The following is a 23,624-nucleotide window of genomic DNA, read 5'->3' on the forward strand; positions in this document are numbered from 1 at the left end:
TGCAGACACTGCGGAATCAGGGCGTCGATGAAGCTTATAAAAACATCCTGGAAGAAATCTACGGGTTATCAACTGCAACCATGGTGCTTCATAAAGAAAGCAACAGAATACCAACCAAGAAGGGTGTAAGGCAGGGGGGATACAATTTCCCCAATGCTATCTACTGCGTGTTTACAGGATGTTTTCAGAGGCCTAGAATGGGAGCAGTTAGGCATAAGAGTGAATGGAGAGTACCTTAGTAACCTGCGCTTCGCCGAAGACATTGCATTGCAGAGTAACACAGGGGACGAATTGCAACTCATGATTACGGATTTAGACAAGGAGAGCAGAAAGGTGGGTCTTAAAATTAATCTGCAGAAAACGAAAGTAATGTACAACAACCTTGTAAGAGAGCAGCGCTTGGAGATAGGTAATAAGTCCACTTCAAGTTGTAAAAGACTATGTCTACTTAGGCCAGGTAATAACCGCGGAGCCGAACCATGAGATTGAAGTAACCAGAAGAATGGGATGGAGCACATTTGTCAAGCACCCTCAAATTATGACAGGAAGATTGCCACTATCCCTCAAGAGGAAGGTATATAACAGCTGTATCTTGCCGGTACTTGGCTACGGAGCAGAAACCTGGAGACTTACAAAGAGGGTTCAACTTGAATTGAGGATGACGCAGCGAGCAATGGAAAGAAAAATGGTAGGTGTAACCTTAACTCTTTCCTTACCGTACCATAGAGCATCGATCACTATGGATGGATGGTTTTAAAAGCTCCACCAAAAATAGAAATGCGCGCTTGCAGACACTTAATGCCATCTGGCCAGAAATATAAGAACTACTCTACACTTCTTTTTTTTTTTTTTCATTCTATCGAGCGGGAGCTCCCGCGCAAAAAAAAAAAAAAACAGACAACGGAGGAGGTAGCATCGTGTTTTGCAACGTGGCTCCGAAAGAGCATCGCCCGCCGCCGAAGAAGAAACTTCGGAAACGTGATTCCGCTGCCTCTACTGCTCATGATCTTGATTTGAGCTATAGTGAGGATTCTGTAGAAGAAGTTGGATCATCAGATTTCCACTCAGACAGCGATGATTCATCTCCACAGCCCGGACCTTCAACTCGTGTGTCAAAGTGTGTAGGTTCGGATGTCGGTGTTGTTTTTATACCGTGAGCGTGTTTTGTAAGTGATGACACTTGTTTACGGTTTCTTACTAGGGTGTCAACTACCTATGGAGGCGATATTCTGCCGAATGCACCATGCAAAGTCAAGTTCTTACCTAAACGAACACTTGGAGTACATCTAGATGTGACGCGCCGGAGTGAGACACAAAGTTTTATCCGCGCACTGGACATGTTTATGATGTTTTTCACTGCTGAATCAATCTCAACTGTCTGTCAATACACCAACAAGTACGCTTGGATGAAAATTTTCGAAAAACCCAGCTACGCAGAAGCAGACGGCTCTTGTCTTGAGGTCACGCCACTGGAGATGCAGTTCATTGCACTCCTCATTTACATGAGTATCGTGCAAGTGCCACGCCTTCATATGTACTGGAACACTGGGTCAATATACTGTCACGTTACTCTCGACAAACTTGATAAAAAAATGGGCTCGTTTAGTCGACTACTCAAGCAGCGGCTCAGAGAGATCGTCTTCGTCTTTTTTCACACTTCGATCTCACCCAAGCAAACCATGTGGCAATAGTCCCCCCCTTTGAAAGCATCGACTCGATGCTCGTAAATAAAAAAAAATGAAGGTATACACACGCAGATATAGAGAACTAAAAGAGGGAGAGTGCCACTACTCGCAGAGCAAATGAGGAAGTTTCGCCAACGCTTCCGCCAAGCGCAAAAAGAAAGGGCATAAAAACACACGAGAACACAAACAGCAGCAGCAACGCAATGTCACGACATGTCGTAGCACGTGAAACCACAAGGGCTACTGTGTGAAGTAGGGCTTCAGCCGAAGGACATGCACGGTTTCGGGCCGAAGCTGTCGACGAGAAGACGCTGCGCCGTCCGGAAATACCTCGTAGGTAAGATCTGTGATTCGTCTAAGAACCTTGTACGGTCCAAAATAACGGCTTAGGAGTTTTTCGGATAAGCCTGGTCGCCGGACAGGGATCCACACCCACACTCGGTCCCCAGGGTGGTAGGTGACATTTCGATGGCGGAGGTTGTAACGTCGTGCGTCTGCATCTTGTTGGTGACTGGTGTTTATGCGAGCTAGCTGACGAGCTTCTTCGGCGTACTGAGTGTATTGCTCAGCATCTTGAGCAAGTTCATTGCTTTCGTCGCACGGAAGCATAGCATCGAGCATGGTTCGCACGTTGCGTCCGTAAACAAGTCGGAAAGGCGGAAATCGCGTTGTTTCTTGCGTTGCCGTATTATAAGCAAACGTGATGTATGGAAGAATCTCGTCCCAGGTTTTATGTTGTACGTCCACGTACATTGACAGCATGTCCGCTATGGTCTTGTTAAGCCTCTCGGTCAGTCCATTGGATTGCGGATGATAAGCCGTTGTTTTTCGATGACTTGTGCAGCTCAGTTTAAAAATGTCCTCCATCATTCGTGCTGTAAACGACGTCCCTCTGTCCGTAATCACACATGACGGGGCACCATGCCGTAGGACGATTTGGTGCACGAAGAACTGCGCGACTTCAGAGGCCGTGCCACGGGGTAACGCTTTTGTTTCAGCATAACGCGTAAGATAATCTGTCGCAACTATAATCCATTTGTTTCCAGAGGACGACAAAGGGAAGGGCCCGAGAAGGTCCATTCCCACGAGGTCAAACGGTGTCCGTGGTGGTGCGATCGGCTGGAGCAGGCCCGCGGGTCTCACAGGCGGAGTCTTGCGGCGCTGGCACTCACGGCAGCCTTTCACATATCGATGTACACTAGTTGATAGTCGCGGCCAGTAATACTGTTGGCGTACTCGGGCGAGAGTTCGCGAATAGCCCAAATGTCCTGACGTGGGCTCGTCGTGGCACGCCAGGAGGATTTCATCACGCATGTCGGTAGGAACAACGAGTAGGAAGGCCTTGTCGCTACCACGGGCGTTTTTCTTGTAAAGAATGCCTCTTCTTAGACAAAAAGAGGACAGTTCGCGAGCAATGTGTTGAGGGACCTGAGAGTTGCGGCCTTCCAGGGAATCAATGACTGGGCGTAATTCATCGTCTGCCCGCTGCTTTGACATAAATTCGGAGTCACTAACTGCTCCGAGAAAGGCATCTTCATCTTCGGAGCCCCTGACAGCGTTCCCCACAGGTGCTCGAGAAAGCGCGTCGGCGTCTTCGTGTTTGCGCCCTGACCTGTACACAATCGTAATGTCAAACTCCTGCAAACGCAAACTCCACCGTGCGAGACGGCCGGATGGATCTCTGAGATTTGCCAGCCAGCAGAGCGAGTGGTGGTCAGTCACCACTTTGAAGGGACGACCGTAGAGGTAAGGCCGAAATTTGGTCGTCGCCCACACGACTGCGAGGCATTCTTTTTCTGACGTAGAATAGTTGGTCTCAGCTCGAGAAAGAGTACGACTGGCGTAAGCTATCACATGCTCAACGCCGCCGTGTCGTTGTACAAGGACAGCGCCAAGTCCGACGTTGCTGGCATCTGTATGAATTTCTGTAGCAGCGTCCTCATCAAAATGGGCAAGAACAGGGGCTGTTTGCATTCTCTGTCGTAACTCTGTGAACGCTGTATCTTGTTTTGCGCCCCAAGTAAAGGGTACGTCATCTCGGGTGAGTCGCGTAAGAGGTTCAGCTATCTTAGAGAAGTTGGCGATAAATCGGCGATAATACGCGCACAAGCCGAGGAAACGGCGTACTGCTCTTTTATCTGATGGGACAGGGAAGGCGGCGACAGCAGCAGTTTTGTCTGGATCAGGTCGCACTCCATCTGCACTAATGACATGTCCCAGAAATTTCAGCTCTTCATAGCCGAAATGGCATTTTTGGGGTTTCAGCGTAAGTTCAGCTGTGCGAATGGCTTCCAGAACCTTTCTCAGACGCTTCAGATGTTCTTCAAAGCTCTCGGAAAAGATGACCACATCATCGAGGTAGACAAGGCAGCTTTGCCACTTCAAGCCAGCGAGAACTGTGTCCATCATCCTCTGAAAAGTGGCTGGTGCAGAACAGAGGCCGAAGGGAAGAACTCGGAATTCGTAAAGTCCGTCTGGAGTCACAAACGCGGTTTTTTCTCGGTCTCGTTCATCCACTTCAATTTGCCAATAGCCACTCTTTAGATCGATGGACGAAAAATACTTCGCACGTCGTAACCTGTCGAGGGAGTCGTCTACTCGTGGAAGCGGGTAGACGTCCTTTTTTGTGACGCTATTAAGCTTCCTGTAGTCAATACAGAATCGCAGCGTTCCATCCTTTTTCTTTACTAGAACGACTGGCGAGGACCAAGCGCTGCTGGATGGTTGAATAATCCCGTCATCGAGCATCTCTTTTACTTGTGTCTGAATAGCCTCGCGTTCTTTGGCAGAAACGCGATAAGGCTGCTGCCGGATGGGGCGGACGTCATCGTCGGTAATAATTCGATGCTTCGTGAGGTGTGTTTGACGGACTTTAGAAGAAGAGGCGAAGCAAGATGTAAACTCCCTTAAAAGGTCGTGAAGTGCAGCCTTTCTCTCGTCTGACAGCGTCGAATTAATGTCGATGTGGTCTAGAAATTCCTTATCCTCATGCGTTTCCTCGGACGCGAAGCACTCCGTGACGTCGGCAACAGGTTCTCCATAAGCTAGGGTGGTTCCACGGAAAAGATGCCGGTGCTCGTAATTGAAGTTCGTAGCTAGTATCGTTGACTGTCCGTCACGGACGCGCACAACACTTCGGGCGGCGCATACACCTTGGAGCAGCAGAAGTGATAAGTTGCTTTCAGCCACCACGTCGCCGTCTTGGAAGTCTTCACAAGTGACTTCGATGGGAACAGTTGCTCGAGGTGGCAGCGTCACACTGTCGTCAGCAACACGCAGCGCAAGTCTACGGCAGTTATCGACGTCTCGATCTGTTGCGCCTTGAGTCGAGAAGGTCACGATGCGCTCACGGAGATTTATGATGGCACCGTATTCCCGAAGGAAGTCCATGCCGATAATCAGCTGACGCGAACAGTCGGGGAGAACGAGGCAGCTGAGCACAAACGTAGACGCACGAATTTTCACTCTTGCGGTACAGCGACCCAGCGGTGTTACAACGTGTCCTCCAGCTGTTCGAATTCGCGTTCCAATCCACGGCGTGATCACTTTCCTGAGATCTTTCGCTAGCCTCCCACTGATGATCGAATAGTCTGCACCAGTGTCTACCAATGCACTGACCTGAAGACCGTCAACCAGCACAGGTATGTCGAGCGACACGCGGTCACTAAGTTCAGATGCGGATGTCGGCGTTTCTTCGGCACTGCGATTATTCTCGGACGAAATGCCTTCGGCGTTGCGTGCAAGCATCGATGGGAGGTCTTCCGCACTTTGAGTCCCAGCGACCTTGCCCCCGAAGGCCGCTGCCTTCAGTTTTCCCGACGAGGGCTCGGGGAGCGTTCCCGTGCCGTCACCCCAAAACGTGGCCCAGTGGCTGCGGGTCTCCTCGGAGATGGTGACCGCGATTGCCGTCGTGTAAAGGGTGCACGCTGTTGCGCGAGATATTCTTCGATATCCCTTGGCCTTTGACCGATTCGGGGACGAGGGGAATTGACGGAAAATCCGCGCAGTCCAAGTTGCCGGTATGGGCATTCGCGGTAAATGTGACCAGCCTCACCGCAATGATAGCAGAGGGGTCGTCTGTCTGGCGTACGCCAGAGATCAGACTTGCGCGTCGGTGTACGGCGACTATCGATGTCCAAATCAGCGTGCGCTGACTGAATCGCGACTGACGGCATCATTGTCTGGATCGGGACGTATGGCATTGTCTGGATCGGGACGTGCGGCACTGTCTGGATCGGGACGTGCGGCACTGGCTGGATCGGGACTCCTTGACCCGAAAGAGGAGTGGCAGATCGCAAGGCTTCCGCGTACGTACGACGGCGACTGTCAGTAGACACAGGAGCCGTTTCCAGATCAACCGACGTGGGCGGAAAACGATGGGCGTGCAGCACCTGCTGGACCTCGTCGCGGATGACACTGGTGATAGAACCAACATCGATTTGCCTTGTCCCGTACATCTTTTCCATTTCTTCCCGGACGACAGATCGAATGATCTCGCGAATCCATTCGGGGCTCTTGCTCCCAGGGGTGGCGAAAATCTCGGGAGTTGAGGCAGCATTCACTTGACGGTCAAACTGGGCAGACCGTTGGTGCAGTACTCGCTCCATTGTTGCCGCTTCAGTAAGAAACTCTGCAACACTTTTGGGGGGACTACGCACCAAACCAGCAAAAAGCTGTTCCTTCACACCACGCATGAGGTGGCGCAACTTTTTTTCTTCTGCCATAGCAGGATCCGCTCGCTTGAAAAGCCGTGTCATGTCCTCGACGTACATCGAGACGGTCTCGTTGGGCATCTGGATGCGTGATTGAAGTGCACGCTCCGCCCGTTCGCGGCGGTCGGGACTCCTGTAGGTCTCCAGGAGGCGACGCTGGAACTCGCGCCAAGATGTCAGAACATCATCCCTGTTCAAAAACCACGTCTTGGCACCGTCTTTTAGGCACGTGTACACGTTCCGGAGCTTCGCGGCATCATCCCAGTAATTGATCGCTGCGACACGTTCGAACTCACTCAGCCAGTCGTCAACATCTTCATGCTGCGCTCCGTGAAAGGGGCTAGGCATGAGCGGGTTCTGGACGGTGCAGTAGATCGGCGTGGAAGGTGTCGGAGCTTGCATGGGATCTTGCGTCGAAGTCATAGTCGCTGCGTCAGTGGTTGGTGTCTCAGGCGGTAGGCCTCGTTGGCGGCGGCTTACTCTATGAACAGGAGTGTCCACGGGTGCAGGGCTTGTGTTCCGGCTGCTGGACGGGGTCTTGGGCATCGGGTGGATTGCAAGACGTTGTACCCAGCACCTCCACCAGTCTTGTCACGTTACTCTCGACAAACTTGATAAAAAAATGGGCTCGTTTAGTCGACTACTCAAGCAGCGGCTCAGAGAGATCGTCTTCGTCTTCTTTCACACTTCGATCTCACCCAAGCAAACCATGTGGCAATACGGTGGTCTCTTTCCAGCACAAATCATGAGTAGGAAGCGTTTCTTTTCTCTCCTCGCTTTCTTGCACGTCTCTGATCCGGATCAGAGTACTGCATCAGCCGGAAAACTGTGGAAGGTGTGGCCACTGCTTCAACTTATCAATGAGGTGCCAGCACAATTTTTCCAGCCACCGGAAGCCATTGCAGTAGATGAAAGGATGGTGAAATCGAAAGCAAGATCGGGAATTAGGCAATATATTCCTTATAAGGTGACGAAGTAGGGTTACAAATTGTGGGTTTTAGCTAAATCTGAAACAGGGTACACTTTACAGTTCTTTGTCTACACAGGTAAGAGGGAGACACCAGGACCACATGGATTGGCTTTTGATGTTGTCAGTAAACTTTGTGAAAAATACTTAAAACAAGGGTACAAAATTTACATGGACAATTTTTATACCTCAAAGCACCTATTCGAACATCTCCTGCAATGCAATACGCTGGCGTGTGGAACGACAAGAAAAGATCGCCGAGGCTTCCCAGGCGATCTGAAAGAAACAAAATGGGAAAGGAAGGCTGACCGGGGGGTACATTCGGTGGAACAGGGATAAAAACATCTTGTTTCTCCAGTGGAAAGACCGCAAGGCAGTAAATCTAATGAAAACAATCCACACAGCGAACAAACACATTTAGGCAAAAAGACGTCAAAAAGTGGGGAAGCGATGGACAGAGAGAACAATAAGGAAGCCCTTGTTAGTGCATGACTACAATGCAAGCATGTTGGGGGTAGACAAATCTGACCAGATAATTGGCACATACAATGTCCTTCGGAAATGCGCACGATGGTGGAAAGCACTGTTCTTCCATTGTATCGACATAGCCTGCGTACATAGCTTTATTCTTCTTCAAGAGCATCGCAAACAGCATCCCAACATTCCTGAGCTAAATTTGAGTTCCCGATTTGATCAGCTTTCTTTCCGAGAGATGCTCATCCAGGAAATTTTGAACCTAAATGATAACCAACCTGTCAGAGTTTATCTGCCACCCGACTGGATTCGGCACGAGCCGGAAATGGTTGACAGCCGAAGAAACTGCAAGTTGTGCTACGAGAACACAAAGAAGGAAGTGAAAACAAATGTTCTTTGCAGCACCTGTGAAGCACATCTCTGCTTTACCACCACGCGCAACTGCTTCTCGAAGTGGCACATGCGTCATGGGCGCTAAGGTGAGAGCCCGCTAAAAATATACTTTCTACCCGAGAATGTTCAAATTCGGAAATATTACTCCTGATATTATAAGCTACAATTTGTATATTTCAGTTTTGTTTTAATCTAAATGCTGTAATGTGTAACAGCAATTTTATATCTTTTCTTGTACACTTTTAGTTTTCCTCAAATTTCAGAAAAAAATTATGAAACAATATGAGGTTGTTTGCTTTGAATTTTATTGCATTAGAAAGACGCATGAATGGGCTACATTTTAATATAGAATAACCCATTTTACACACAACAGTTTCTGATAAAAAAAAAATATCATGTAGACACACATTGAAAAGGCCAGTTTTCTACGGTAAGGAAAGAGTTAAGGGATAAGAAGTGAGCCGAGTAGATAAGGGAACAAATGAGGGTTAAGGAAACGAGGGTTAAGGATAGGAAATGGACATGGACCGGGCATGTAGCACGTAAACAGGATAACCGCTGGTCATTAACTGGTCATTAAGAGTAACTAACTGGATTCCCAGAGAAGGCAACCAGGTCAGGAGGAGACAGAAGGTTAGGTGGGCAGATGAGATTAAGAAGTTTGCAAGTATAAATTGGCAACAGCAAGCACAGGACCGGGTTAACTGCTGGAACATGGGAGAGGCCTTTGTCCTGCAGTGGACGTAGTCGGGCTGATGGTGATGATGATTTTTTGGTCATGCAGAGATGATTTTCCGCTCACAAGCAATGGCGCCGACACTTACGCAGACACCGACACTGGAATTTCTGAGAAACAAGCCTTTTAACGCTATTGCGTTAACATAGTTACCAATTTCTTTCTGGTTTTCTTGAGCGAAATTTACAGTAAGCCTCTCTTTTTTAATGTGTGAACCAACGATATAAAGTGCTGACCTTTATTGAGGGAGGTAGGTAATACCTACATGTTATGCGAATGCAGAAATTAACTATGTGCAGGTGGAAGAGATACTAAGCAGAGAAGCCACCCGCTTGAGATGGCTGATTGCATCGCACTAACAGGACAAGTGGAAAAAACACAGAGACCAGAGTTTACCCCATGGGTGTTAGACCTATCATGTTCGCCATCAACGTTGCCAATTAAATTTACCATCGAAGCTCCTCGACAACGTTCCCCATAAATTTCCCCATCAATGTTCCGAGCCAACACTCCCCGCCAATGCTCTCCGTCAAGACTCCCCACCAAGGTTCACAATAAATGTTCACAATCAATGCTCATTACCAGTGTTCATCATTAAAGCAATGTTGCACAAAGCACTATTCAGCATGCTGTACCATCATGCCCCCTAGAAAGTTAATTGGCAATCATTGGAACATACTCGGCAAAGACTCCATGATTATTTGCCATTTCTCGCACTCGCAAATGTTCAATGAACCAACCTGCTGCTGGACATCAGTGGCCGAGTCTGCGAAGCGCTGCTCCAGCTGCTGCCGGTAGTCGCGCTCCCGGCTCAGGTCCTGCCTTGCCGTGGCGAGTTCCTTGATGTGCCGGTCCAAGTCCCGCTGCACCTGCTGCAACTGCAGCTCATAGTTGCTGCACATTTCACACGGCTGGCACAGGCGCTCTCGCAGCCGCTTCAGCTGTGTCAGGGTGGGAGGACAATTTGAAATATTTTTTCTAATTTTGCGGCCCGAAGCCATGATAAATTTATGAGAGGGGCCATAGACGATGGCTACAGAAGTTGGGTTGCACTAGGTCTATGCAAATATTTGGGCATATCAAATATTCTAATGAATATTAGGTATTCAAATTCGCTTCAATTAGAATTTGAGTTATAAGAAGTTTCAAAGCATTCGAAATGAACGAAAAAGATGCATCTTAGTCTGCATTAAACCCTTTGTAAAGGTGGTTTCACTACAATAGAGGAATGCTATGTCTAGAGCATCTTTCCAAAGAAAATCCACACTGCTGCGAAGCCCCCCTTGAAGGTTAAATGAACACCCGTTCAGTGGCCTCACATCTATTCTTTCTTTTTTAGATTCAAAGCAGCTCTTCGACTAGCGTGTGTAACGCTGTCCCTCTGTACACCCCCACTGCGCATGCTCGCGTACTGTGCCGGCCCAGGAAGACACCAACAAAACTGTTGCTCTCCTCCCCCTCTCTCGCCTCACAAGGCCGATGCGAGCAGCGTCTGCTAATAAAAGAAAACGATTGCTCGCGCTGCACAACCGTTCACTGGCCACCTCATATGTGTAGGCACTGGACCGCGCATTTAAAATTCAGTCAAGGGCGTCTTGGTTTTCGCCTGATGAGCGCCAGCGCCAACGTCGCCGCCATTGTGAACATTAGCGCCCGCTGCTTCACATCTACACCTAGTTCCCTTTAGCAGGAGACGGGCCAAGTTCTTCAAGTTTAGATGCTTGTTATGCTAGTTCATATGCTCTAAGTACAGTAAATTTTAAAATGTAACATATTCTACAGGTTATCACTAGCACTCTACCGGAAGTCAAACCCTGCTACTGTTCACAGTTGCTGCCACTTCCTTTGAACCAAAAAGAACGACATACGCACATGCCTCGTTTCAGTTTTTGAAAAATATTGTGCAAGTTGGTTACGTCACAACAAATATGCTCATTTTTCTTCATATGTGACACATACTATTCTAATTCGATTCAAAATTATTTTAACCACATCATTCGCAACAAACTTAAAATTTACGCATACCTCTTCCTCAAGTAGCCTCCATTCCTTATCGCTGACAACTCGCTTGCCGACACCAAGTCCGTCGTCGTAGTCCGTGCGAGCCACTTCCATCAAGGATTTGCGGGCTTCCATTTCGGGTGTCGCATCTGCAATTTCACACGCACAAAGAAATGAACTTTGCTCCAAAAGAGAAGATTTGGACAGGCTTAATAAATATTGCCATTCAACAATGAAAGAGTCCTCTTGCAATGAGAGGCAGGTCTTAATCAGGTTCTGCTCTGCACTCGCAAACTTGCACGCAAAGTAGAAAGTGTTCTGGTTTTAAGCAATGAAACAAGTGTGTGTAAAGGAAGCAATTTAATCAGATGTAAGGGTGCAATGACTGATGACTGAGCTCACCATTTCTATACCAACTTCATGATCATTTATTATTCCTGGGTAGGGCATTACATGGAAGGTGGGGGTCAGGGGGAATTGACAAATATCCCACAACTTGAATAATTCTCGCACTACTGGGCATGAACATGCATAACAAAATATTTTAAAACACTTTAAGGTGCACTTCTGGTACATGAAAGTCACCGCAGCATGATGGCATAAATGGAAGCTTTTCTATTTTACTGCCACTGCTGCCAACTATTCACTGGGGGCACTGCGAACTATGAGAAACATCATTAATTGGGCAGCAACATCCACTCTGCTAACACAGTTCCTTTCACGCTACAGATACCGAAAACTGCCAAAATACTTACAAGCTTTTGTTCGGCCCATAGTGTGTCGTTCTAGGCACGGAAAGAAGCGTTGCGCAGCGAGATCACGCAAGAGCACAAATGCAACAACATACTGTACGAATTGATGCAGAGAGAAAAAGATGATTTAAAACAAATACACTGCACAATACAGCGGAGCCCACATATGGGAAACACATTCCTCGGTGCAAGAAGCTTTTCGTACAAGAAGTGATTAAAACTCGACTGGCACTAAGAGCAACTCATGGCAAAGTCGAATAGGTGCAGCATGGAGCCAGCACGATGCAGTGCAAGTAAAATGGGTAGGCTGTGCAAACACTGCCTCATACAAAACTGCTTGACAAAATAGCCTTCATTTTACCTCTGATGAGCCTGTGATGAGTGCTTGCTCTTTCTTTTTAACAAATCTCTGTTATACCTGTGTCACACGGGCGTGCAAAAAGTCTTTTAAGTAAGCGGTCTTTTACGAAATTGAAAGACTTTTAACAAAGAGGTGTTTGCGGCGCAGACACACGGCAGCAACGATCTCCTTTTAGTGTTTTCGTTCGAAGACGCTAGCGAAAGCGTGGCGCTAGCAGTTAAAAGAGAAGCAATGAAAATTAAACGATGTATCACAATGTACAAATTAAAGACTTGTTGCACTGCTCGTTTCTTCAAATAAATTTGAGAATAAGAGATGAAGAAACACCAATGTGAATGTTTTTTGCACTAGAGAAGGAAGCATTCCCATACCTAGCGACGTGCACAAGTCCGTCTGGCACCACTGTGCTTTTATTTACCGTATTTGTTTTTCGCGGCTCTCGACACGTTATGGGCGACCGTACGGGAGAAAAAGCGAGAATCGCAAGCCTCACGGCCTGCCTTCTCGCTCTGGAAAGCTAGGCAGACGCTGCAAACGCCGCCAAGGAGAGGATAAAGCAGCGCAAGACCGAGCGTCACCACGTGATATTGCCGACGCGTTGTAGCGGCTTACGAGACTAGAAAAGGAAATAACCATTAAAAAAGTTCATTACACCTTCTGCAGGATAGGAAATTTGTTTTTACAAAGAGTTTAGATGACAGAAAAATAAGCATTCGCTCTTTTTTTCCCACCACTCGAAAATTGCTGGCGCCCACTGGTTTCTAGGCTACTCATTCGGAGCCGTAAAAGAGATCGACGAACGCCGTTTACGAAAAAGACCGCTTCTGAAAATGAGTTCGCTCTGTGCCGTGTGTCTGCTGCCAGGAACTCCTTTTCGGAAAAAGACCGCTTACTTAAAAGACTTTTAAGTGCCCGTGTGACAGGGGTATTAGCGATACAATGGCATGCCCCTAAAACAAACACCTCTGGACCAAAATGACATGAAAAACAAACGAATGTTTATGTTGGGGCAGTACTGCGAGCGTTACAAAGCATGACCTTTATAGTGCTCTAGAGGACCCGAGTACTTGGCGTTTGGCTGTAGCAAGGCAAGGCTTTTGCTATCACTTTTCTGTCTGCATTACACTACAATACAACACAAGGTAACAATTCAAACAGTGACAACTGTTCAGTAACAAGATGCAAACAATCTTTGCTGGCAAACTGGCCGAAAGCTAGCCAAGGGTCTTACCGGAGAGTGCGCTAAGCTGGTCTCCTGTCAAGCCAATGCCACCGGTGGTGATGGCGGCCCCGCTGTAGTCACCCAGGGACCGAGTGTCCTCCGTTCCTTTCATGGCGGGAACGGATAGAGAGTTGTCGGCGTCAGAGGGCAGGTCGGAGCTCGACAGGGATCGCCGGTGATTATGCTTCGCAGCCAAGAGAGTAGTGGACACCTTGCAGGCATTCAGGTCCGCTGGAAAGCTTCGCATACGCTGCTGAATGTCAAAAAGGATATGAATTTCTGTAGTGGCAACTTTTCCTGCGTTAACACCACACTACAAGCTGCATAGCAACTAGGGGTGCGAATATTTGAAACATCAAATACTCGAACCGAACATTTTAGTATTCAATCAGAATCACAAGGCACATTTGCTATTACAGTGAAAGTTCGTTATTTCACACCTCATTAATTCGAAATTTTGGATAATTCGAAATGGTCGCCGCAGTCCGGTCCACAGTGCATAGGAGACCATGTGTAAAACGATTCGTTGATTCGAACAGAAATTGCTGCCTCTACGGATAATTCGAAGCGCGCGCCGTCGAGCGTCATCATCGTCAAATACTAGTGGAAGCTTTTACGGTCGAACGATAGGCGGCACGACCAGTTTTTTCGAGCTTCAAGTGGCCTCCGAGCAAAGGGCGAGCAAAGTATGGCCTCCAAAATCCAGGGAGCAATTTTTTTTTTTTTTTCGTAGCCCTCCCGCTATCTCAGCGCCTGGCGCCACTTGTACGCGGGACCCACGGGACGCTGAGGAGTCGGCGGAGTAGTCCTAGCAGTCCTAGGCAGCTCCCGGCAGCGTCACTTTGTTCCTCGAGCACGTTGTTCGCTCACGAATGATTTTGTGCGCGGGCGACAGGAAGGACTTCGGCATTGCGCTGCTCACTGCCATGCACATCTTGGTGCGTGCATGGGAACAGGTGACCGCGACCACAATCGCAAACTGTTTCCGCCACAGTGGATTTGCAGCTGGAAGTGCGCAGGATAGTTGTGACGTCGACGTGGATGGGGCTGAGCAGCTCATGCCAGTGGCATTGCCCGACACTCTTCGGGGCGTACGTTTTGCCGATTATGTTGAAGTTGACACCGGTGCATAGGTGTGTGGTGCCCTGACTGATGAGGACATTATCGCTCAAGTAGCTGGTGCGCAGCCTGATGCTGAAGAGCCAGAAGGTGAGGAAGACGAAAATGAAGAAGCGCCTGTGCGCCCGTCAGCTTCTGCGGTGATGGAGGCACTTAATGTGGCGCGTCTCTTCTTCAGCTTTGAAGAGGGTGAAGAGGATTCCCTGTGCCGCGTCCGCGCGCTGGAACAGGGAGCCGCAGCTGTGGCATTCAGAGAAAAGAAGCAGATGGTCATCACCGACTTTTTTGGCCAATAAATATTTTTCGTGCCCCCACCCCCGAAATCCATCATTTTTGCTCACTTTCATTATTTCGAATTTTCTTTAATTTGAAATTGCTCAGCGTTCCCGTGGAATTCGAATTAACGAGCTTTTACTGTAGAAATATTTGAACACCACAAAACTTAAGAGGTATTAAAAATAGCTCACAAAATTACAAACCAGAATTTCGTCAAGTTTAATGCAAAAATAGATAAATTACCGTATTTACTCGATTCTACCGCGCCCTTGATTGTAACGTGCACTTGATTTCCACAGCGAAAAAAAAAAAACTTAAGACATCGATTGCAACGCGCACCATTTTTTCTCGCTGGCCCGCACGATCACACCACTCGAAAAAACGACTCCTTTCGGGAGCGTCTTCCATTTAAGTATGAGGTACGGGCGAAGCTTGTGCCCATCTGACGTGTAACAGAGCATTGCCGTCACTGTAGTTTTATTGTGGACCGATGTCAGCACGCGAACTTGCTTCGCCCCCTTCTCTACGGTTGTGGTGCCAGGCACGTCGAAGTAAAGAGGCGTCTGATCGGCATTCCCGATTTGCCCAAGCAGGTAGCCGTTGTTGTGCCGCAAGTTTAGGACGAACCTCTGAAAACTGTGAAGCTTTTTATCATACTCCTCCGCAAAAATTTTCGCATATGCATAATCCCCTTCGGAGGGAAAAGCCGTTCCTCTTCATAAAGCTAGTTAGCCAGCACCTGCTCGCTTCAAACTGGCTCTGCATTAGACCTTTATCTAAGACTAATTGCATAGCCCGCACTTGGAGCAGTTTTGTCGTCACGGGCCGCTGTGCCGCTCGCAGCTCAAGCACATACTCGCCGAGCAGCTCTTTAATTTGTGGAAACCGACCCTGCTGTGGTACACTGAAGCCTTTGCGTGAAGCTTTGCTGTCAACAATCTTCTGCTTTTGTTTCCGCCGGTCCCGCACGCACGTTTCGGGAACTCCGAACGACCGCGATGCGGCCCGATTTCCGTCCGTTTCTGCACACGCGATGACTTTTCTTTTAAAAGTGGCATCGTGGTGCACTCGAGTTTTTGGAGTCGGCCCTTCCACGTCGTCGATGCTAATGCACTACTAGATGACGAACTCCTCAGCACACGTACGAAGTGCCGCACATGGGAAACACATAGGCAGAAATGGCCGACGCGCCATGCCGACGCATGTAGGGGGCGACCATTTTGGATTTGCCGATGGCAATAGATTGACCGTAATTTTTTCGTTCGTACTCTATTCTAACACGCATGCGATTTATGAACTCGCTTAACCGGAAAAAAGGTGCGCGTTATATTCGAGTAATTACGGTAGCATTGATTGCAACACACACACCCCCACTCCCTTTTTCAGAACGTGTTTTCATCAACTCGAGAGTCTACTCCCGAGTTTATCCCTTTTTTGGGACCTGCCCACCTCACTTGGCAAAGTGCAGATCAAGCAAGCATGCCACTAACAACAATTCTTATACATTTTAGTTGACTTATGTTGCCTTCCTGATTTGCGCATTGACACTTGTTTCTTTATTTTGTCTTTTTTTTCTTGTGTGTTATAAATGTTGTACCCACCCCCTCTGTAATGCCCTACGGGCCCTGAGGGTATTCTAATAAAATAAAATAAAAATAAAACAATGAAAGGAGAGAACAGAAAGGCCTTCTATGAGTAAAAAATCACATAAGCAGCACAGTTTTTGCATTCGGAATATCTAGGTGGCGTTTACTCTTTCACGGCATCAGCCCGAATAGAAGGGAGGTAGCCCTCGGCACACCTGCAGACCTATAAGACGTGGCGCTACGCGTAAGCCAATTCATTTACACAAGAGCTGTCCCATGCGTGACCGTATTCATAAAGACTGCAGCATCAGCTATGATCACCCACGTCTGGAAGTAGTGATCGAGAAGACATAACTAGAAGAGTAGCCACTCACGTCGTTTGACTTCCTTCCTAGGAGGGAGCTGGCTTTGGAGAATAATCGGGGCTCCACGGCCACGAACCGGTGGCCAGCCTTGGGGCTGCTTGTGGGCAGGGGAGAGACAGAATGCAGGGCCTCCTGCATCTCGGGTTCTTGCAGTGGGCAGGGGACTAGCTCAGAGTTTGTGCCTGCAAACCAGCGAATGGAAATCTCTTAAAAAGTTGTCACTCAAGCGGAACAACTGCATCTAATACGGCAGGTCCACACTTTAATTATACACCCTTCTTCCCCTCACCGTCAAAAGAACTCCCACAAAACGGAACATATTTTGCTGGTCCCTAGAGGATTCATTCAATGAGTCTACTGCAACGAAATGCCAAAACCATGCGGATGCATCATTCTCAAATTAAGGCTCACTAAAAAGGTTTCCACACAGAAAGGATAACTACAGGTGTAACCTGAAGGAAGGAGGAGAGAGCTGATAGTGTCAGGGAACCCAAGTGTTAAGGACATCTTAGTCGAAATCAAGAAGTGGGCATGGGCAGGGCATGTGATACGAAAGCAAGAGAACTTTTGATCGTTGATAGTACCACGCTGAATTCTAAGAGAAGACAGTCACAAGAGGAGGAGGCAGAAGGTTAGGCAGCAGATGAGATTAAGGGCTACTTTTGTTGCACAAATTACAAAAAAAAAAAAAACTACATGCTGAAAAGAAAAACATACAGAACACATCACCGCACCAGTTTTGTACATCTGTCATTGCATTGTCTAGATTTTTTTTTACTTTGCACAACACCACTAGATCATGTTTAATAACCCGGTAGTAGGTAACAAGTTACACTTGAGGTTAAAAAGTCTGCAGGGATGATGTGGCAGCTGCAAGTACATGACTGTGTTAACTGGTGGTACATGAAAGAGGCCTCAGCTCTGCAGTGGGCGTAATCAGGCTTTGGCTGCTGATTGTGACGACATTCATTATGCAGATATTTCACCTCTTCAAATCATTCATAACAAAACACTGAGAGTTATCTTCAGAAACCCTTCAGTGTATTTCCAGCTGTGCTCTGGCTCATGTAACCCACATATGCTATGAGCAAACAAGAGCAATCAAAAATCAGTCACAGCAGTAGGTTATACCATAGTCTTGACTACACGGGTGTACCTGTGGTAGTAGCGGCGAATGACACAACGTTCTCTCCTTCTTTCTTCCGCGGACTTGTCGGCGGAACGTCGACTTTGCGCAGGTGTGCCAGGTGGCGTTGCTGGTCGGCCGTTAGCACCGCTTGAAGGCGTGCAAGGTCCCGCACGTGAGCCTGCTGGGCCTCCAGGAACCGGTCATTGGCCATCTGCCACGTGCGCTTCAGGCAGCTGTGCTCCCGCTTTTCCCGTTCCAGCAGGGTGCACACTGAGAGCCATTGCAGCCACGCAACAATGAAGGGAAGCACATCTTCGGTGACGCAAACACATTAAGCATATCAGCACTACCACAAGCCATACGCGTGTGGAATGATCTTCCTGATGATATTGCCTCTGGTAGTGAAGTAACACATTTCGACATGAACTTGAGGCGCATGTTCTAACAATAGTGTCGCAAGATTGTTTTATTTAAAGGGATCCTGAACCAAACTTTTTCTGCCAATATTTTGATCGAGACTAGAAGACTGGGCACTGAAATCGATAGACGTATCTTTTATTTCAGGCAGAACCTGAGGGCAAACGGTAAATTTAATCCCTTTTTCACAAACTGCTGCACGTAGCCGCCACATTTTGAACTGAAAGAAGTGCCGTTCGGTGATGTTTCAGGCACCGAAAATGGGCATGCCAACACCGAGCCTGCACGTCTCAACCCGCTCAGCTCCCACTACGGTTCCTCAAACCACTGCGAACGGCACCAGCAGCAAACACTGCTCCTGGGTAGGGTAATGTCTCCAAACGGTACGGCATGCCTCGACATTTCTGAACGGTGAGAGTGGGATGCAAAGAAGAGGTGCCAAAGAGGAAGAGGACTGGAATATGCGCACACTACGTGCACCGCAATGAATGTGACGTCGTGGCTCAGACTGGCGTGCGGCCGCTACGCAGGGACAATCTGCCAAAAATACAATAAAACATTCAAGAATCCATGAAATAAACTCTGTTTACTCTGTTTATCATAACAGTAGTGTCCTCCAACTAGAATATCTACGTTTTCATCAGTTTTGCAAGTTTTATTCAGTATTGCTTTAACTTCAAAGGTTCACTTATTTTACAAAGTATCCCATATCCTTCTCCTTCACATTGCTGTTGGCTCTCACTAACGTACTACATTGCTACCCTTGTTGTACTACATTTTTCTTGGTTCTTAATATCCACTTGCTTTCTAACCCTGATCCTTACAGTTCTCTTGTCATTTAATTGTAACCCCCCTTTACAGTACGCCTTTAAACAAGGAGATATTTTCAATAAATAGATAAGTAAAGGAGTACAACCCTGAACAATTCAGCATGTTCTGTCAAAGCGTCGACAGACCGTGTACACAGACTGTCACTTTCAGTCATGACCAACCAGTTGGACAACCGGCCCCTCTCGGGAAGGAAGAATTCTACGGCACAGACAGGACCTGGCATGGCACTGAAAGGCTGGGCAAGCGCTACTACACTTTTTGTGATCCATCGACATTTGTGAACACCTTCCCAGTTGTTTTCTTGCTTCCCTTCTCTTTGACCTCTTGTCTGTCTGTTTTCCCATACCAGTTATCGGTAACACGCTGACAACTCTTCTCGTAAGCTTCCCAACCTTTTCTTTTTAACTTCTCTTCGAATAAATCATTTATTAGAAAATCTAGCAGAACTTACCTATGAAACAAGAGAATTACTCAGACAGCCAAACATACTTAAGTTTCACTACAACCAATTGAATTGGGCATTACAGGTCTTCACAGTCTGCATTGTTCAATTTGACAGCCAAAGTCATTACGCTGCACATAAAAGCTCCTCTTGCCCATACACCCTATTGAGTGAAGCATGGCAGTGCGTTCTACTTCGCTTCGTTGCCACAACCGCCACACTCAAAAGTTTCTAAAAAGTAAGCAGACCAAAACCATAAGTACGGTGTCGCAACAGCCTTTGTGGCTGTATTAGTTTGTGGTTGTCACACTTCAAACAAAGTCCTCTCAAAATTGTGCTGTTATTTTTTTAAAGGTACCGACAAGTTTTTGTTCGAGCTCACCTTCCTGAAACTGCTTGCGCAGCTGGTCCATGTCTTCCTGCATGACCGTCTTCTGGGTGTTGAGGACGGCCACGTACATCTCCAGATCACTGCGCGATGCCTTCTCCGCCTGCAGTCCTTTGCACAAGCTCGTCAACTGAAGAAGATGTAGAACAAGAAGGCGACACAGTTGCAGCAGGCCAGTTTTTTGAACAGGAACACACAATCAACCATAAGTAGCTCGGTGCAACCAACGCACACTTTTTTTTTTTGCGTATACCCCGCACCCAGAACACTGATTCAGGAAAATTTTTCGAAATAAAACCCCTACATATTGCCACAAAACTAGCTGTTCTTGCATAACTGTGAAATATTGCTGTGAAGCCACCCAGCATACTAAAACTTCAGTTTTTTGTCTCGACTTCAGCTTCAAGTTTTCAGTATTTTGTTTTGGTGCATGTTTACTGCTCCAGCTGTCTCAACACACAGTACGCACAAATATTTAACTCTGCGAGTGAACAAATCGCAAGATTTGCAGTGCGATACATGTAGTAGGCGGTGCTGGCAATTTCCTATACACCTGTGGACTGCATTTATACAGCTTCTGCCAGTGCCTCCAGATAAGGCAAGAACATATCAAACTCAAAACGCAAGGTTACATGCTTTCCTTCTCGAGAAAGCCCGGCATTTCCAGCCAGACAGTCAAGGTCGATACACTGCATACAAAGCTACCAAATGCGGTAAATTTGGGAAATCTCAAATCGAACTCAAATTCATGAAGCATGTAGAAGAGATACATAGCAAGTGCAGAGTTCAAGTTTAATTCACTGGCACTAGGCAATGCACTGTACAGCCTGGATACACACTCATGTGTAGGTGCACTCTGTGTTTGTCAGGGGCATGTCGCATCTTTCGCATTGTTGCCTTCAAATATAGCACCGACAATTTACTGAGAAATCTGCCCCAATAACTAGGCAAGGCATACAGACGATTCATTTTTTTGACCGGTAGACATAAACGTAAAGCCAGACGATTTGGCCAAACTGGCCGTCACATTGAGTGAACTGTCAGATAAATATCTCGAACCAAAGAACGAAACAAGGTAGACCTGCTTTTCTTGAAAAGCCAGTTCGCACTGAACCTACTGAGCAATGCCAAGTTTAATGCGCCTGTTTCTTCATTGCAAATCACTGGTTCCCGACTAAGTTAGACAGCGTAAATAGAACAAAAGATAAATAGTGGTAATACAGCTGTTTCATTCATTTTATTAATACTAGCTGCTTCATAAATTTGGCAGTTTAATTCATCAGTCCGTTGTGAGGCCACACCTGGCAATGCAACATGGCTACAGCAGTCGATGGTCGGGCACTGCTTCTCAAGCTCTTCGTGGTTGATTTCCGCCCGCATTTTCTCGCTGCATTATGCACCATCTTTAAAACATGATAAACATTCGTGGTTGATTTCCGCCCGCATTTTCTCGCTGCATTATGCACCATCTTTAAAACATTGGGCAAACTTCTTTTACTTGAAGTTCCCTTTTTTTTAGTTATGAACCAGAATGGATACAAGGTGGGCGAATGTTTCGGATTGCAAAGCGTTAATTATTGTGGCAGACCTTATCATCAAGATGGGAGAGGATTTCGGCAGGCGTGCCACCCCGCACTGCATCGCTGAGCGTGCCCGAGCCGAGGCCGTGGACGAGGCCCGTGAAGGCCGCCTCGTACACGTGCAGCTGCTCGTCTGTCGACCGAAGCTTGTCCTTGAGGGCCTTAATCTCCTCTTCCAGGGGCACCACCAGAGACCGGAGCATCTCCGCATCTTCTTGTGCCTGGTTCATAACACAGCACTGCATCGCGCGCTGCTTCACTCGAAATTTCGAAGCCCGTCATGCCAACACACCAGAGTACCATCTCATTTATGCATCCTAATAAGGCAGAAGTTCAGGGGAACACATCTATTATGCATGCAACGCACTCGAAGAGTCAATTATTCTTTACTCTATGGTACCTTGTAAAAATCTGGTCATAAAATATGGTTTTAGTGAAGCATGTTAGGCTGGGACACTGCAAAAAATGCAAAAGACAAACGCCATAATGATGTGCCACTGTAGATAAAAGTAAGTGAACTCTTTAATAACTGTAGCTCTGTGGCCATTCCGAGAAAGTTCCGTGCAAAATATATGGTCTCGCGAGTACAAAGCCGAACAGACATCTACTCTTATCGTTTTGAACATGCAGTAGTTTGTACAACTAGTCACACATTTATGCATCAAGTCACAATCCCACGCACCCTGCAGCTGCCAACTTAGTCAAACAGTGCAGTGAAAGGAACACTTCCGACAGGCCAAACTTGTTGGGACACATTTTAGATCGTTTCAGCCAGTTGCACAGCAAATTGTGGAGCATTTGCAGCCATGTAACTTGACACTCGATGGGCAAAACTTCCTCCCTTACTGATGCATCTTCACATTTAGTGCATTGCCCCATCCGAAATTAAATGTATGCGCTGACAAAAACAACAAAAATCGGAATGCAAAAAACATGCAGAAGACCGACATACACATGCACAGAGGAAAGCAAAGAAACAAAAGGCGTGGAAAATAGTATTTATTTAATAATGCTGCAACCCTAACAATCAGGACTTTTGTTATCCAAACAAAAAAATAACAATGAGCGTAAATGCAGAAAAAAGCTACACTGTTAATACATGTAGCACTAGTTTGTCAGAATGATAATGGTGAGAGTGTTGTACACTTACGTCCATCCACAGCTGTCAACGAACAGTAAAAACATGTTCACGGAGCACAACGACTTCTACATTGCCAGTTAACACATAGTAGGCCCTTGACAATAATACGCGAGCAAAGTGGCAACACTGAGTAATGCTACTTTACATATGCTAGTTTACATAAGTAACACTTAACATAAAGTACATAACATAACAGTGACACTATAAGACTGTAAGTGCACTGCTAAGTGTTATGCAGAAACTGTTACCAATACCACTTGCAGCCACATGTGCAAGTGTAGGATTTATAAAGTGCATTTATAACTGAGTGGTACGTATTGGTAATGGTACTACAGTAACACTAACCTTATGTACCTAAGTCATTAAAATTTATACGTCCCTCATTCATGCGAAATCAGTTTGACGAAAAGTATACAAGTAAATGTTCACTTTTGCTCACTAAACAAGCAAAATTGAAATTTGCAGCATCTAGCAGAAAGTTCACTAAAACGGCAACACAATATGCAGCTTGCCTGTTTAGGCACTTCTGAATTCTTTCTATTAGGTAATGTAAAAACATTTTAAAAACTAGAGGACTTATGATAATTACATCACGCAGACACAGTTCAACGGTTACATCCACTTCCAAGCATACCAGGCCCATCGGAGATACCGTGAACCCCAGCTTATATAGCTCTGGACGCTCCATTTCGACCCCCCCCCCCCCCATACATAAAGCTGCAGCACCACACAGACACAAGGAATTAACGTCGTGCAGTGCAAGTACAGTCGCCACAGTAGCCAACATTGTTCAAACTCGTTATAACTGCTGGAAGAAGGTGGAATCATCACAAACATCTTTCGCACAGATTTCATTACAGTTATGTGATTATTAAGTTGACTATAATGAAAGCCACTGTTCTGTATTTTTTTGCGCTGCTCTCAATATTGTGAAAATACAAACGGCAGTTACGTTATGGACAGAAGTCACGTGCGGTAGTGACATACGCGTATCTGCTGCACACCAGCAGTGCTGCTTAACAAGTTCCAGACATACTGCACGGCTCC

The 23,624-nt window shown here is 46.9% G+C and overlaps 1 protein-coding gene across 3 annotated transcripts in view; it reads right to left on the reverse strand.

The window, feature by feature from the left end:
- The window catches only part of LOC119181184 (rab GTPase-binding effector protein 1), a 54,683-nt gene that overhangs the window by 23,548 nt on the left and 7,511 nt on the right, over positions 1 to 23,624 (reverse strand). For 2 of the 3 annotated variants that reach the window (XM_075888996.1, XM_075888997.1), the window contains exons 5-13: positions 22,587 to 22,598; positions 21,445 to 21,657; positions 19,851 to 19,986; positions 17,806 to 18,048; positions 16,659 to 16,831; positions 13,313 to 13,556; positions 11,724 to 11,753; positions 10,993 to 11,117; positions 9,708 to 9,908 (exon numbers count right to left, since the gene is read on the reverse strand). In XM_075888996.1, the coding sequence (XP_075745111.1) occupies positions 9,708 to 9,908; positions 10,993 to 11,117; positions 11,724 to 11,753; positions 13,313 to 13,556; positions 16,659 to 16,831; positions 17,806 to 18,048; positions 19,851 to 19,986; positions 21,445 to 21,657; positions 22,587 to 22,598 (1,377 nt within the window). The remainder of the gene's footprint in view (positions 1 to 9,707; positions 9,909 to 10,992; positions 11,118 to 11,723; positions 11,754 to 13,312; positions 13,557 to 16,658; positions 16,832 to 17,805; positions 18,049 to 19,850; positions 19,987 to 21,444; positions 21,658 to 22,586; positions 22,599 to 23,624) is intronic. The other variant, XM_037432367.2, reaches the window with a different exon arrangement.

This window comes from Rhipicephalus microplus, chromosome 3 (assembly GCF_043290135.1).
Source record: "Rhipicephalus microplus isolate Deutch F79 chromosome 3, USDA_Rmic, whole genome shotgun sequence".
Classification (NCBI taxonomy): Eukaryota; Metazoa; Arthropoda; class Arachnida; order Ixodida; family Ixodidae; genus Rhipicephalus; species Rhipicephalus microplus.